The 16,378-nt window shown below is 42.9% G+C and overlaps 1 protein-coding gene across 1 annotated transcript in view; it reads right to left on the bottom strand.

The window, feature by feature from the left end:
* The window catches only part of CHTF18 (chromosome transmission fidelity factor 18), a 117,510-nt gene that overhangs the window by 65,403 nt on the left and 35,729 nt on the right, over positions 1–16,378 (bottom strand). The window contains exons 10-12 of the mRNA XM_077449400.1: positions 14,404–14,527; positions 8,337–8,479; positions 6,155–6,248 (exon numbers count right to left, since the gene is read on the bottom strand). Of these exons, the coding sequence (XP_077305526.1) occupies positions 6,155–6,248; positions 8,337–8,479; positions 14,404–14,527 (361 nt within the window). The remainder of the gene's footprint in view (positions 1–6,154; positions 6,249–8,336; positions 8,480–14,403; positions 14,528–16,378) is intronic.

Below are 16,378 nucleotides of genomic sequence, written 5' to 3'. Positions count from 1 at the left end.
ACTGATTTTATGGTTGTGTGTAACGCTTTAAGCTAAAGTCTTAACGCATTTCCAGCGTTGGGGTAAAAACACATTTATAAGGACTTGCTGTGCCCCCCTGCCCCCTTACATCACTCTTGGACCAATCCAGCGCTATGCCCAGTTGCAGTCTTCCCTCTCCTATCTCTCTTCACACAGGGACCGACAGACAACACAGAACCATTGGCTCCTGCTGCTGTCAAATTCCATAAGGAGGGAGTTGGCGGCAGGGCTGAGTCGCACGGCCCAACTTGGGATCAAGCCCGAATGTCTGCCACCATAGCAATCGGTTTGCTATGGGAGAAGATGGAGACATGGAGGGACAGACAGCGCCAGCAAGGGACCCCAGACGAGGAGATTTGGAAGGGCCCTGTGCAATGCCACTGCAAGCTGTGATGAAGTTGGTAGAAGAAACATACCAGGCATAGCTACACCATGATCAGAACAGATGTCAAAGCCGGAACCAGAAGTGATGGGGTGGTGGTGCCTGATCGTTGCAGAGGTGGTGAGACATCAAGAGACAACAGCTTGAGTACCTGACGCCACTATACCTTATAGATGAGCGCGATTATTGATTTTAACATGAGTGGCTTTTTTGGATAAATACTTGAGGATCTGGTTACTGTGCCAATGGAGAGGGTTTCTTTATTTTCATATAAGTAATATGAGTCAGAGGAAGGGGTGACCCAGCACTAAAGTTTTCCAGGAATTTGCCTTATTGCTCACACAAAGCGAATTATGCCAGTCATAAGAATGAGTGGCATTAGGCTCTGGTGAGTTTCTCCCTAGAGGGAGAGGGTCCTCAGGTGCACAGGTTGTGTGTGGTGAAAGATTGGAAGAAAAAAAATACACAGCACAAATTTTTTTTCTACACAAGTTTATGAACTGTGGATTTTAATTACATTGTTTGCGTACTTTGATTATTTAAAGTGTAAATCCAGGCAAAAACAAACTCACTCTAAACCTGCTCTCTGGCACATTCTAAACCTAATCCAACCCTGTAAAGCAAAAATTGCTATACTTACCTATTCTGCAAGCCGACCCGGTTCAGTTCGCATTGGCGGAAGCTGTGAGGACCGACAACAGATGTGAAATGGCTGGGAAGTGACATCACCCATAGACTTACTATGGGGCTTTCCTTGCCGGCAGCCTCTCCTGCTTGTGCCTCCATACCAAAGCCACCGCTGACAGCTGATGCTGGGACCGGTTCAGCTGCAGAATAGGCAAGTTTAGTAATTTTTACTTTGCAGGGTTAGATAGATTAGGTTTAGAGTTAGGTTTTGCCTGAACTTCCACTTTAACCGCTTGCCGACCAGCCGCCGCAGTTCTACTGCTGCAACATGGCTCGGCTGCGCGAATTGCCGTCATGTTACGTCGCTTCTATTAGTGGCCAATAGGGGCACGTGCATGCCCACTGCTTACGCCGGAGCAGATGCGAGTGCCTGGCGGTCGCGATGACTGCCGGGCTCCCGCGATCACTCGTGACACAGCGAGAACCATCTGTGTGTAAACACAGAGATCCCGGTTCTCTGAGGGGAGAGGAGGCTGATCGTGTGTTCATACAAAGTATGAACACCAATCTATCTCTTCCCCTAGCTAGTCCCACCCCCCTTCAGTTAGAACACACACTAGGGAACACAGTTAACCCCTTGATCGCCCCCTAGTGTTAACCCCTTCACTGCCAGTGAAATTTTTACAGCAATCAATGCATTTTATAGCACTGATCGCTGTATAATTGTCAATGGTCCCAAAACGTGTCAAAAGTGTCCACCATAATGTCACAGTCACGATAAAAATCGCAGATCTCCACCATTACTAGTAAAAGAATAAAAATGCTCTATCCCCAATTTTGACACTATAAAACTTTTGCACAAACCAATCAATATACGCTTATTGCGATTTTCATTACCAAAAATATGTAGAGGAAGAATACATATCGGCCTAAACTGAGAAAAAATTTGCTTTAAAAAAAAAGAAAAGAAAAAAAAAAGAAACGCACTCACATAGCCACATCCATAATAGAGGGGAGATATACAAAAGGGGAATACTGAACAGTAAACCCAAGTCGGACTTTATAGGCATAATAAATGTATAGTGTTTTTCAAAATTGTCACTTTTTTGTTTATAGCGCAAAAAATAAAAACTGCAGAGGCAATCAATTAGCACCGTAAGAAAGCTCTATTTGTGGGGGGGGGGGGATGGAAGACGTAAATTTTGTTTAGGTACAGTGTCTGACAACCGCACAATTGTAGGTTAAAGCGACACAGTGCCGAATCGCAAAAACGCTCTGGTCATTTACCGGCCAAATCTTACGGGGCTGGAGTGGTTACAGAGGGAGTCCACCTACAAAAAAAAAATATTAAAATCTAGCAGCTACAAATACTGCAGCTGCTGACTTTTAATAAATGGACACTTACCTTTTCTGGAGTCCAGTGATGTTGGTAGCTAAAGCCGAGCAATCTCTGAGGGAATCAGGAAGTGAAGCGTTGTGCTTCACTCCCCGGTTCCCTACTGCGCATGCGCAAATCGCGCTGCGCGTCAAAAGTGGTCCCCGCTATGTCCTGAGACCTGTGTTCACCATGCCACAGCGGGGGGTGGGAAGGGGCGTGACCCACGTGGGAGTCTATTCCCGGAAGTGGGTGCTGATACCTGTATTATACAGGTATCTGCACCCCCCTCTACCATGAAAGGTGCCAATTGTGGCATCAGAGGGGGGGGGGGGGGAATCAGATGAGCAGAAGTTCCACTTTTGGGTGGAACTCCACTTTAAGGATGGAAAAAGTTCAGAGTGACAATTTTTGAAATTGGGGTGAATACTCTTTGATAATTACATTTAAAATAACACGTTATGTTATTTTAGGGCGAAAACCTGTACAACCACTTTAAAAGTGCATGAAATTAGAACTGTCTGTGTTAAACTGACCAGTTTCAAACCTGACAGTGGAAGAATGAAAATTTGGATCACAGCTCAGGTCATGTCAGACACTGCCTTGCACAGGACTTACACTGCTAGAATGTGTGAGGCTGACCCGGTGGGCATGCGTCTGTCACTCTCCTTTTAACTAAGACACACAAGGCCCACCAGGTTTTCATTAACTGGATCTTCACGTGCTTTACTCTGTACTGGGATCACTTTACCTCTTCATGCAAATGATTGAGGGCACCACTGCTTCTTGGCAGGAATAATTTACTGCTCGCAGGATCAACACAAAGAGTCAAGCAGTTCATTAGCAAAGGCCTCCCCAGTGATTCCCTGTAACCTAGATATACCACCAGTTCATGCAGTCGTGACAGTATGCCACTTAAATGAACAAGGCCCAGACATTGCCTGTACCTGCAACCTTAGCAGAAGAGCACCAATGACACCCACCATGCCTTTTATAGGTCTAAAAATTCAGCCCAGTCCTGGGACAAGCTCGTTAAAATGGTTGTAAACCCTCCTCTACAACTTTCCATCAATCTAATCTGCATAGCACAAGCAGCTGATCGCTGCCTGTGAAAGTGCGCTCGGTTTTCTTTGCAATGCAAATCGTGATTATCGGTCCTGTGACGTCGCCCGCGCTTGCGCACTAGGTTTCTTCTTTAACGGCACACAATGTGTTTCAGCTTCCCCTGCCTGCCGTGTCATTATCTGACCCTCAGAACGGCACAGAGCGAAGCCTCGCGATGCTGCAGCATGACCCCCTCTCCTTCCCTCATTGAGATGCCTCTGTTGCCGTAGTAACAGCAATTGAGCTGGAGGCTTGGCTATGACGCTACGGCGCATGCTCGAGATTTCGGCAGGGAAACGAACTAAGGGCAGAAATGATGTCCGCTTCAGCATACAGGAGGAAGAATGGCGGATGATACCCGGAAGAGACAGAAGACTAACTCTGTACATATAATGCTCGTTTTGGACTAATTTCTATATCTATTGCTTGACAAGGAAAAAAAAAAAAGCAATATACTTACTCTTTAAGCACAATTAAACTGTACCAACAAATAAAACAGGTAAAACAGCAACTGCAGCTTAATGAGACGCATCATAATCCGCACATGATATTAAAGGAGGACTCCACTCAGGATAAAAATCCTCACATGCATGCTGGGAAGTCTATAAAGGAAGCATATAAAGCACACAGTCTGATCATTGGCCCCCTTTACACCTAATGTTGCAGCACACTTTCAATGCAATTGCCAATTAGGGTTTGTTCGGACCTGATAAGCCCTAATATTTCCAAAGGACATCTATTCATTAAGAACAGTTTTTTTTGTTTTTATTTAAAAGTCCTTTGGTTAGAGGTTTTTGCAGAATACAGCATTGGCTGGCCTCATGTTTTTCAGGTTTTAAATATATACACTACGGTGCCCAAGCTTCGTTGTAGAGGTTTACATAGACTTCAAAAAGGCAAATGCGGGTTCTTAGATTTAAGGACTGTAATATGCATCAGTTGCTTTTGTTTATTGTGGCCACAAGTTAACTAAAATATTCAATACAATAAAGCTGGTGGAATCTTGCACACTATTTTTTCAAACTATTTGTAAAGTGAAATTCCAGGCTATTGCCCAACTATGCTTAACCCCTTCCCGCCCAGCCTATTGTAAAATAACAGCTGGATGAGAGCTCTGTTATTCTGGGAGGATGTCACATGACATCATCCCACGGGCTGCACTCCGGTGCAATCTGTCACAGCTGTGTACACTGACGATAGAAAAGTGCACTGGCCTGCTCCCGGTACCATGTGATCGCTGTGCCAAATCACAGCAGGTCACATGACAATTGTACGCTATATGAATGGCTTTCATTCATACCATTCATTGTGTACCACTATGTTGATCACATAGTACAGACAGAGCCAAAGCTCATCTGTACCATGTAATTAGCTGTGGCTAATTACAGCTAATCACAATACACACTCCATGAATCCATTTTATTCAGTAAAAATGGGTTTTACTGTTATAATCAATCATAGCAGATAAAAAAAAAAAAAAAAAAAAACCCAATCTCCTCCTGTCAGCATCTTTGATCACCATCACACCCATTTTATGATGCTATACTGCACTGGTGAGTATGTAGTAAAAAAAAAAAAAAAAAAAAAAAAAATTATTATATATATATATATATATATATATATATATATATATATATATATATATATATATATATATATATATTAATAATAATATTATATATATATTAATAATAATATTATATATATATATATATATATATATATATATATAAACATTTTTTTTTTTTTTTTACAAAAATGGTACCAAAAAACAACATCAAAACTGGGAAAGGCCGTCAGTACATCAGCATTGACCCGATTTTAAGAGAGAATATATATATATTATATATATATATATATATATATATATATATATATATATATATATATATATATATATATATATATATATATATATATATATATATATATATATATACATACATACATACATACATACATACATACATACATACATATACACACATACATACATACATACACACACATACACACACACTAGCTTGTGAACTTTCCTGCAGACTAAAGATACACTGATTTAGGTCAATTCTCACCAAAGAAATGTAGCAGGAAAAAAAAAAAATTATTTGCAAAATGTTATAAAACAGAAATAAACCAAAAAAGACTAAACATTTTGAAAAATTTTTTTTTTCTCAATTGGGGAAAAAAAAAAACAAACAGCGATGAATACATTTCACTAAAAGAAAGCTATTGTGTCAAAATTCCATGTGGGCAGCGTGTTACATGACCACACAATTGTCATTCAAGTGTTACATCGCTGATTGACCTGAAGGTATTGAGATGGTTAAACCTCACCCTCCTTCTAAATACCCTAAAAGGAACAGGTTTATATCAAAAACCTATTCTGCGGGTGCTCCGGTCCGGTCACATGATGGCCGGATTCAGGGGAGAGGAGGGATTTCCAACAGCAGCTGAAACAGGCTTGCTATGTATGGGGGCTCTCCAGTGTCCCTCCCCTGAAGCCGCCACTAGAAGACGACCACGTGACTGGACCAGAGCACACTGAGAATAGGTAAGTATAAGCATCTTTCTTTCACAGGGTAATTAGGGGATTCCACTTTGACTATAGATAGAAGGATATTTCCAACCCAGTTTTCACTGACCTCATATAACCTTTGTACCAGCCTGGAAGGCAATGTTTGAGGGAAATTTAACAAGAAGGCTTGCTGCCTCAGCTGTCGCAGTGATGGGACGTACCTGTACAGGAGAGAAAAGGGTCACACTGAGTTGGCGAGGATTCACACAAGCTAAAACAGCAGAGGGGCAAAAGCCTTAATTATGGAGTTGGGGTACTAAAAAACAAAACAAATACCCCCCCCCCCCAAAACAAGGGCAAAGGACTAGGTGCTGGGATATGCCGTAGGGTTCCCGAAACTGATTGTTTCCCCCCATTATCGATTACTGCGTCTCGTTTTGCACTGTGCCCGTGTGGTGGACATCTTTGTAGAGACCAGGCTTTAATTCCTCATACCAAAGCTGCCCTCCCTTCCTGATGACTGGTGATCTGATAATTGGGTGGAATCATATTAAAGAAGCATTGGTAGGAGGAAAGCAAGATCCTCAAAATAAATCCCCTCATTGCATATCTATTTTTGGGACAATAAAGTGATACTAAAGTCTCAGTATTTATTTTTTTGTTAAAAATTAACATGTTGTACTTACTCATTTTGTGAAGTTGGTTTTGCACATGGCAGCCTGGATTCTCCTCTTCGGTAATCCTGGCCCCTCTCTCCTGTTGCGTGCCCCCACAGCAAGCAGCTTGCTATAGGGGCACCCGAGCCCAGCCACAGCTCCCTGGTCCATTCAGACGGAGCCATGGTCTGGCCACGCCCCCTCTATCTACTCATTGGCTCACAGACTGATTGCCAGCAGCGGGTGCCAATGGCGCTTCACTGCTGTCTCAGCCAAGTCTCTCGTGCAAAATCTCTGGCTAGGGATGGACTCAGGTAAGTATTAGGGGGCTGCTACACACAGTTTTTTTTTTATCTTAATGCATGGAATACATTAAGGAAAAAGAAACAAAAAAAAAAAAGCTTCTGCCTTTACAACTCCTTCTCTAATGCCGCGTACACAGGACCGGACTTTCTGGCAGAAATGGTCAGACACAAGCATTTCATCGGATAATCCGATCGTGTGTGGGCTTCATCTGACTTTTTTCTTCAAAAATTCTGACAGACCTAGAAATAGAACATGTTTTACATCTGACGGAATTTCCATCAGGAAACCGGTCGTCTGTATGCAAGTCCGACGGACCAAATAAGACACAAAGACAGCTATTGGCTACTGATCATTGAACCTCCTTTTCTAGTTCCGTCATATGTCATCGCATTCGAAACTACCTGTCTTTGCACCTAACCAGATATAAATCCATCAGCCATAACTTTATGACCACCCACCCAACATTGTATAGGTCCCCCTTTTGCCACCAACAGCCCTCACCCATCAAGGCATGGACTCCACTAGACCTGTGAAGGTATGCTGTGGTATGTGGCATCGAGCTGTCAGTAGCAGATCCTGTAAGTTACAATGTGGGGGTCACCCATGGAACGGACTTGATTTTCCAGCACATCCCACAAATGTTAGTTTGGACTGAGATCTGGAGAATTTGGAGGCCAAGCCAACACATCAAACTCATTATTGTATTCCTCAAACCATTCCTGACCTATATTTGCAGTGTGGCACAGCACACATATCCTGCTGAAAGAGGCCACTGCCATCAGGGAATACAATTTCCATTAAGGTGGGTACTTGGTCAGCATCAATTTTTAGGTGTCGCATATCAAAATAACATCCACATGAATGGCAGGACCCAATGTTTCCCAGCAGAACATTGCCTATAGCTTCACACTGCCCCTGCTGGCTTGCCTTCTTCCCATACTGCAGCCTGGTGCCATCTTTTTTCCTGGTAAGTGAGGCACACATACCCGACCATCCACATTATGTGCCAGAAAAAAATAAATAAAAAAAAAATAAAAATAAAATAAAACGTAACACCAAGCCAACTTCCATTGCTCCATAGTCCAGTTCTGATGCCCATTGTAGGTACTTTTAGCTGTGGACACTGTTCGGCATGGGCATCCTGAACCTGTGGCTACACAGCCCAATAAACTACAAACTGCAATACCCATTTTTACTGCTTTCAACAAAACTTCAGGGACGACATGGTTACTTGCTGTGGTTCGCTCAACCCGTTTGTGGTCCATAAAGTTATGGCTGATCGGTGTATCACCACACAAAAGGAGCCATTTTATCACATGAATGTAAACAATTGAGATTAGGACTTACTGGTCATTGCAAATACAGATGATGGGTCTAAGCAGCAAACCACCTTCCTTCTTTTTCTTCTTTGTTGCTGCAAGTTCAGTAACAGAGTCTGCCTCTTTCCCATCTTTTCTGTTTACTAAGCTGAGCAGCATGTTAATGGATATCTACAAAAACATTCAAAGATTAATAAACCCAATAATGCAATTAACATCTTCAGAAAAAAAAAAAATCTTATACATTTGAAAATTTGATGTAATATGTTCTACTGTACATTTTTGTGTAGTCTACGGCATGCACAGGATCTCCTCCAGAAAGCCCAAAACTGAATTACTGATTGTTATAGTCATGGCTGCTCTTCGGGGATATGAAGAATGAGGAGGGGGGGGGGGGGGGGGTGCATCTTCCAGTAGTTTTAAAGTATAAACTATATGCAAACTTTTTTTCTCCCGTTTTGGAGAGAGGGGAACATAAGTTCTTATTGCAGTCTGTGCCCCCGTTAGGGAGATTCAACCTCTCCATTTATCCTGTTTACCATCATCATTGAAAGTGAAAGTAAAACAAAATCTCAAATTTTGGGGTTGTCCCCAGAAAAGTAATAGACAGGGAATCTTCCAGTGGGGACACTAGTTCTGGTGGATCCCCAAGAGGTTCCCTTAATTTGCAGGGATTTTCTCTCACTTCCTATTTGGCTATGGGGCAGGAAGTGATGGGAAATTTTCGCAATGTGACACAGATGGCAAAAATAAATCTGACAGGGGTTATAACCCTCCCATACTCTATGCAAAATGGAAAAAATAAATAAAAGTTTTGCCTATAGTTTTACTTTAAAGTGATTGTAAAGTCTTGTTTAAAAAATTTAATAAAAAAAAAAAAAACAACCACACAAAGATGTTATACTTACCTGCTTTATTAACTTAAGTCCCGGGCAGCTTAATGCATCAAGATGATTAAAAAAAAAAAAAAAAAAAAAAAAAATACGGCAGCTAGAAATACTGCAGCGGCTGACTTAATAAATCAGACACTTACCTGTCCCAGGGTCCAGCAATGCGGGGGATCGAAGCCCCACTCGTCTCCCCCTCCGCTCAGCAGCATTGTAACTGTGGGCACCGGGCTATGGTCTCAGCCGGACACCCACTGCACATGCGCGAGCCGGGCGCCGTGACTGGCCGTGCAATCATCTGGGACCTGTGATGTGTCCCAGATGATTGTCGGGGGGGAGGGTGTGGTGTATGGGTTGGGGAGTGAGAGGTGATCTTACTTCCGGCGCCGAAGGAAGGGACGTAAAGAGCCGAGGTGAGTAAGGAGGCAGATTACGGGGGACCCCCTAGCAACAGGCAAAGAGGTGAGTAAAAAACTCTCTCTTTCTCCCCAAATGTTATTTATCGTTTTTAATGAAGCTGAAATATGATAAAATAGTTTTTGGAGTGGAACCCCACTTTAACTTTAGCAGGCAATACTTTCTTACAATGCATACCCAATTCTTGCACATCATTTTACTGGAGGGGAGTGTCATGGTACCAAGTAGTGCCAGTGTCACGTCACATTTGACTACCCATCACATTTTGCTACTCGCTGGAGTGCACATGTGCGACACTGCCATATGCGTTCCAATAGAGGGCTGCTCGCCACGCTTCGGGCAAGGCCTTGCTTCGCTTGGCATAAATATGAATCAAACTATGTCTACTTGAATGGTGGGGCTTGAACTTGGACTCAGGGGTGGAACGCATGCGGCAGCGTCGCACATGCGCAGTCCAGCGGGTAGCCAACTGTGATGGGTCGCCATATGTGACGAAACACCAGCTTTCATCTATATTAAAGCGTGCTTGCTTGTGACAGCCAGGAGACAAAACAGTACAGATATGCTGCACGTTTCAAATTTTTCTGCACACCAGGGACTGCGAGAGCCAAGCTGACTCAAACAGTCAAGCTTCTCAGTACGGTCACTAAAAACTCCAAAACTGCAGTGGGACTTTGTTAGAGTGACTCTTTTTGCTATATACAGCATTTCCTGGGCTGTCACTGTCATTTTGTGTCCAATTTCGTTCACTGATCAAAACTATATATGTTTAAAAGTTTCATGCCTGATTGGCAAGTCTCTAAACTCACTCTAGAGACACAGCCTAAGAGCTGATCTAATTTTCATAAAATCAGTCTCATATGCAGAGATGACCCCGTTTACCTGTTGGTTACCGCATCTGATAGGCGCCTGTCATTCGGACAACTTGAACAGAAGTATTTATTTTATTTTATTAAAGCGGGAGTCCGCCTTTTTTTTTTAAAAGCCAGCAGCTACAAATACTGCAGCTGCTGACTTTTAAAATGACACTTACCCGCCCAGCGCGCCCGCGATGTCGGCACCCGAAGCCGATCTCTCGATAGTCTCTCGGGTGCTGCCGCCGCCATCTTGGGTATGGGAATCATGGTTTCCTACTGCTCATCCGCGAGTCGCGCTGCGCAATAAGGATGGTCCCCGCTGTCTCTGGGATCCGTGTGTTTCCCAGCAGGCAGCGGGGGACCTTCGGAAAGGGGCGTAGATTCTGCAGAAAGCGGCGTACCTTCTGCAGAATCTACGCCGGAAGTGGGTGCAGATACCTGTACTGTACAGGTACCTGCACCCCCCTCCCCCCTGAAAGGTGCCAAATGTGGCGCCGGAGGGAGGGTTCCAATGAGCGGAAGCTCCACTTTAGTGTGGACCTCCGCTTTAATGAAGCTTTGTTTGCAATACTGCTGGAGAAGAAGTGTTTATTTCCCTTTATACCATGAAATGTATATCTGAACCTGTGCACACTATGGTGTCGGTTTACGAAGCAGTGAACAACGGTGATCTCGAGGATCGCCACTGATCACAGTCCATAAACGGTTTATAAAACAGAGATAATCGGGGGAGAACGTGTTTGAACATGTTCTCCTGCCGATGATCTCCGCAGACTGAGAATCCTCATTGCAGCTTCATAAACTGGCCGTTTCTGTGTCAATCTCAGCGCAAGTCAGAATTCACCTCCCGATTCACCAGCTCAGTGGTGGAGAATCGGAGAGTGAAGAAAGAGAATCCCGGGGGAACTGAGGAAGATTAACTTCCTTATACCTTGTTCAGAGAGATAGAGATGATAGAGATAATAGAGATGATAGAGATGATAGAGATGATAGAGATGATAGAGATGATAGAGATATCTATCTCTATAGGGACTATGTTATTAGCATTAACCACACTGTCTGTGTACCGAGCAGTGATCATTTATTACTGCTTAATAAACTGACATCTGTGTTTCTGTGAATTTCTGGTGCTGTAATCTCATAAAGTCTCACGTGATTCTTGTATCAGGGGCCGTTCTCCACTGTCAGCGCAAGTCAGAATTCACCTCCCGATTCACCAGCTCAGTGGTGGAGAATCGGAGAGTGAAGAAAGAGAATCCCGGGGGAACTGAGGAAGATTAACTTCCTTATACCTTGTTCAGAGAGATAGAGATGATAGAGATAATAGAGATGATAGAGATGATAGAGATGATAGAGATATCTATCTCTATAGGGACTATGTTATTAGCATTAACCACACTGTCTGTGTACCGAGCAGTGATCATTTATTACTGCTTAATAAACTGACATCTGTGTTTCTGTGAATTTCTGGTGCTGTAATCTCATAAAGTCTCACGTGATTCTTGTATCAGGGGCCGTTCTCCACTGTTTGAAGCATTTGTAGATCATTTCACTCCTCCAGAAGGAAAAGCGATCTACAAAGATTTATAAACTGGCAAACAGAGGAGAAAGATCTCCTCTGAGAATGCCGAAGAATGAATCGGTGACATTTTTTCACGGCTTCATAAATAGACACCATAGTGAGAGTGTGTTTGGAGGATTGAGAGCCAGACTTAGGCCAGCTGGGGCCTATAGATAAGTTTCTCAACCCTGTCCTCAAGTACCGCCAACAAGCCATGTTTGCAGCTTTCCCTTTATCTTGCACAGGTGCTTTAAATCACCTTGGAAAAAAATAAAATAAATTAGGAGTCAATGGATTGGTATTTTGCACAGCTATTTTCTCTAAGAGAAATTCCCAAAACATGGCCTGTTGGGGGTACTTGAGGACAGGGTTGAGAACCACTGCTATAGGGTATATTAAGCATGCCAACACATGATTTGAATTTCACCCGGTTCCTGCTAACCCAGCTGAGATTTAAACCATCTATGGCCAGCAAGCAGCAGGAAGCCGTGTGAAATGTTCTGTGTTGCTTGGGAAAGAACAATGTTGAGAATAAAGCTTGGAAGGCATAAACACTGTGGGAAGCTGACACATTGCTTGCTAGGAGAAGCAGTGGTCAGAGAGCCTGTGCAGTATGGAGGACAGCTAAAAAGGAAATCGAGCCAAAGATGTACGAGTCTAAAGCCCCATACACACTATAAGTTTTTCTGCTGATTTTTGTCTTGAGATTTACCAAAACCATGTAATACAAGGGCATGCCCCATTGCATACAAATTGAAACTTTTAAGGTTTTACCTCATATTATATGGTCCTGGTAAATCTGAAGACAAAAAAACAGCAGAAAATCTGATAGTGTGTATGGGGCTTAACCATATGCCGACTGGCACACGCCGATATACGTCGGCAGAATAGTATGGACAGGCAAATACGCGTACATGTACGTCCCTAGAAATTTGCCGCCGTGACATCGCATGCGCACCGCCCGCAGCAATCGTCGATCAGGACCTCCGTGAGTCCGATCGTGGGTCCCGCGGACTATCGCCGCGGGGATACCCGCAATCGTCTCATGGGGAGGAAGAACGGGGAGATGCTAATGTAAACAAGCATCTCCCCGCTCTGCCTAGTGACAGTGTCACTGATCTCTGCTCCCTGTGATCGGAGCAGAGATCAGTGATGTGTCATACACAGCCCCTCCACCCCACAGTTAGAAACACTCCCCAGGGCTCACTTAACCACTACACTGCCACCTAGGCCTTAACCCCTTCACTGCCAGTGTCATTTACACAGGAATCAGTGCATTTGTATAGCACTGATTGCTGTATAAATGACAATGGTCCCAAAAATGTGTCAAAAATGTCTGTGTCCGCCATAATGTCGCAGTCATGATAAAAATTGTTGATCACCGCCATTACTAGTAAAATAAAAATAAAAATATAAAAATGCCATAAAACTCTCCTATTTTGTAAACGCTATAACTTTTGCACAAACCAATCAACATATGCTTATTGCAATTTTCTTTACCAAAATATGTAAAGAATACGTATCGGCCTAAACTGAGGAAAAAAAATGTTTTTTTTATATATTTTTGAGGGATATTACAGGAAAATGTAAAAAAATAATGCGTTTCAAAATTGTAAATTTTCTGTTTTTAGCGCAAAAGATACCACCAAAAGGAATCTCTATTTGTGGAAAAAAAAAAAAAGGACGTCAATTTTGTTTGGGAGCCACGATACACGACCGCGCAATTGTCAGTGAAAGTGATGCAGTGCCAAATCGCAAAAAGTGCTCTGGCCTATGGCCTGCAAAATGGTCCGGAGCTTAAATTGGAAGTAAACCCATTAAATTAACAGTTTCAAAAAACAGTTACATTCCCGGCATGCCAGGAATGTAACTGTCACATTGGTTGTGCTCTCAAACAAACTGTTAAACCATCCAATGGCTGGTGTCATAACTGATCACATGTGCAACAATATGGCAGTTGAAGATTAAACAGAGGTCAAGACGGCAGCTTCCTTGGCTGAAAATGATAGGAGGGTTTACTTCCACTTTAAGTGGTTAAGATAGAGTAGGGAAGTGTTAGAACCTCAAGTCAGGTTTTCATTGTGGTCTTATTCACTAGTTCTTGTGATCAATGTTTCCAAGACAGAAAAACAAAAAACAATCGTTTTGAGGTGAACAGAAAAAAGGTACGCATTCATTGCTAATTCGTGCTTCTGAAACAGGATGTAAAAGAGAAATCTTCCAATGGGAACACACTTAAGAACCTGACAGTGGTTCTAAGCCTTCCACACTTCAAGCAAACTAAAATTTTGACAAGAGTTCCATTTTAAACACCGACAGCAAACTAGATCTTACGGCTTTTTTTAAACATGAGGCCACTCTCCCTATACTTACAGTGGGTGCACCATCAATTTCATCGATAATCAGGCAGTTGGGTCGCTCATCCATTCCCAGGACAGACTTCATTTGAGTAGCGGCTTCTATACGTGTCTTGAAGACGTCCGGACTGCGGTCATCACTGGTAAATTAAAACAGAACAAAAAGTTACCTTTCTGGTCACCTGCATACATGCAGGAATGTTCAGCTGTTGCTGAAACTGCACCACATAAGCAAACACTATTTTCTCTGTCAGCACCTGGATTGGCTTACAGTACTAATGCTCCCTCTACAGTATGAGTAGTGCTATACTAGAGATTACAGGAATGGATATTGAAGGAGATTCACTTACAAAAGCTGCATTAAAAATACATTTAAAGCAGCAGTATTACCACCCCCAAGACAAAAACATTTTTCAGCTTACCAATCATTATAGTGTTACTAAACCCAGGACCCTGTATTCAGTATATCTGGTCTTCCGTAGTACACAGAACATGGAAATGCAATTATTTTTTAGTAAATATAAACTGCCAAATACCTTTTCTAATCAGCAGTATATAGCAGTCTTGTGACCCATCAGTGTCCAGCCATGGACTGGTTAAAGCTTGTAGGAGGAGTTTTCTAACTGTCCAATGAGAGGGCAAGACCCCTGACCTGTCTGAACTGTGCCGATTGGCCCTGTGCTGATCACATGCACTCTCCGGAGGGGGGTGGCTCTTTCTTGATTTCCACCAGTGATCCAGCCAGCAACACACTCTGCATCTCCAATCTGGATGGAGGATCAATAGAGACACCTTTGGACGGCAGCACTGTCAGTCTGGGGAAAGGGTAGTGTAAGGCTCATTCACACCTGAGCGTTTTGCAATCATGGAAGCCAGCGAATTCCAGAATCACAGAAAACCGCTGGATGCGTTTGTGGTGCCATTATTTCTTAATGGCACCCTGAACTTGGTGCCCTTGTACCGTGATTGTAGTGTGACAAAACATAAAAAATTTGGCAAAAAACACAATGCCAAATGCACCTGGCTGTGTCAAAATTTGGTACATGAGCTTCTTTGGTCTGTTTTTGGAGCGGAGAGAGTTCCATTCAAATAGTGCTGCTCCAAAAATACGCAAAAAAAACCCCGCAGTGCAGCAGGTGTCACTGTAGTGTGCTCAGGTGTGTATGGACTAACAAATTAAAGCCAAACTCCAGCTAACACTTTTTTTTTTTTTAAAGCTACAGCAAAAAAAAGTTTATTATTTCCTCTTGGGATAAATTATTTTACAAGAATGAATAAAAGCTGACCATTGTAAGAAGCCCTGCCAGTGATAAAGTGGAACTAAACCTCAAACATCTATTTAATGTTTTCAAAAATCAGCATTCCCGGCATGCCAGGAATGTAACTGTCACATGCCCACAACCAAACTGTCAAACCATCCAATGGCTGGAGTCATAACTGATCACATGTGCAGCGCCATGGCAGTTACAGATTGAACAGAGGCCAAGATGGCAGCGTTCTTGATTGAAAAGGATAGGAGGAATTAGTTCCGCTTTGAATGATTTATTTTATGCGCCTGTTCACACATGCGTCTCCAGATGTGCCTGTTAACACATGCTTTTGTTTGCTTTGCATGGAATAATAAAACGACCAAGTCTTGCGTATCATATTCTATGCAAAGGGAGGCTGGAAGGTGGTATGGGACTACCCGATGTCAGGTCATACTATAGGGTAATGGCCTTAGTACTTATCTTAAATTGGCACCACGACCAACCCAATAAAATTTGGGTAACGCTAGAACAAAATGGCAGGAAGGAGACTGACAGGACTACCCTGGATTCCAAAGTTGAATAGGGGGCTCTCAAAATGGACGTCACCATTAACTCAAAATAAAAGATTTGGGACAAACTCAATCAATCAGGAGATTATGCCCTCCGGGTATCTCCCCTGACCCCGTTGGAAGGGTTCCCATGGTTTTTGCCGGGGGGAAGGAGAGAGATCAATGGGGTCAT

Source organism: Lithobates pipiens, unplaced genomic scaffold, assembly GCF_037356315.1.
Source record: "Lithobates pipiens isolate NorthernLeopardFrog02 unplaced genomic scaffold, aLitPip1_a1.2 Scaffold_22, whole genome shotgun sequence".
Lineage (NCBI taxonomy): Eukaryota > Metazoa > Chordata > Amphibia > Anura > Ranidae > Lithobates > Lithobates pipiens.
Note: the sequence above shows the minus strand (reverse complement) of the source record. Positions and strands in the feature narration are given on the sequence as shown.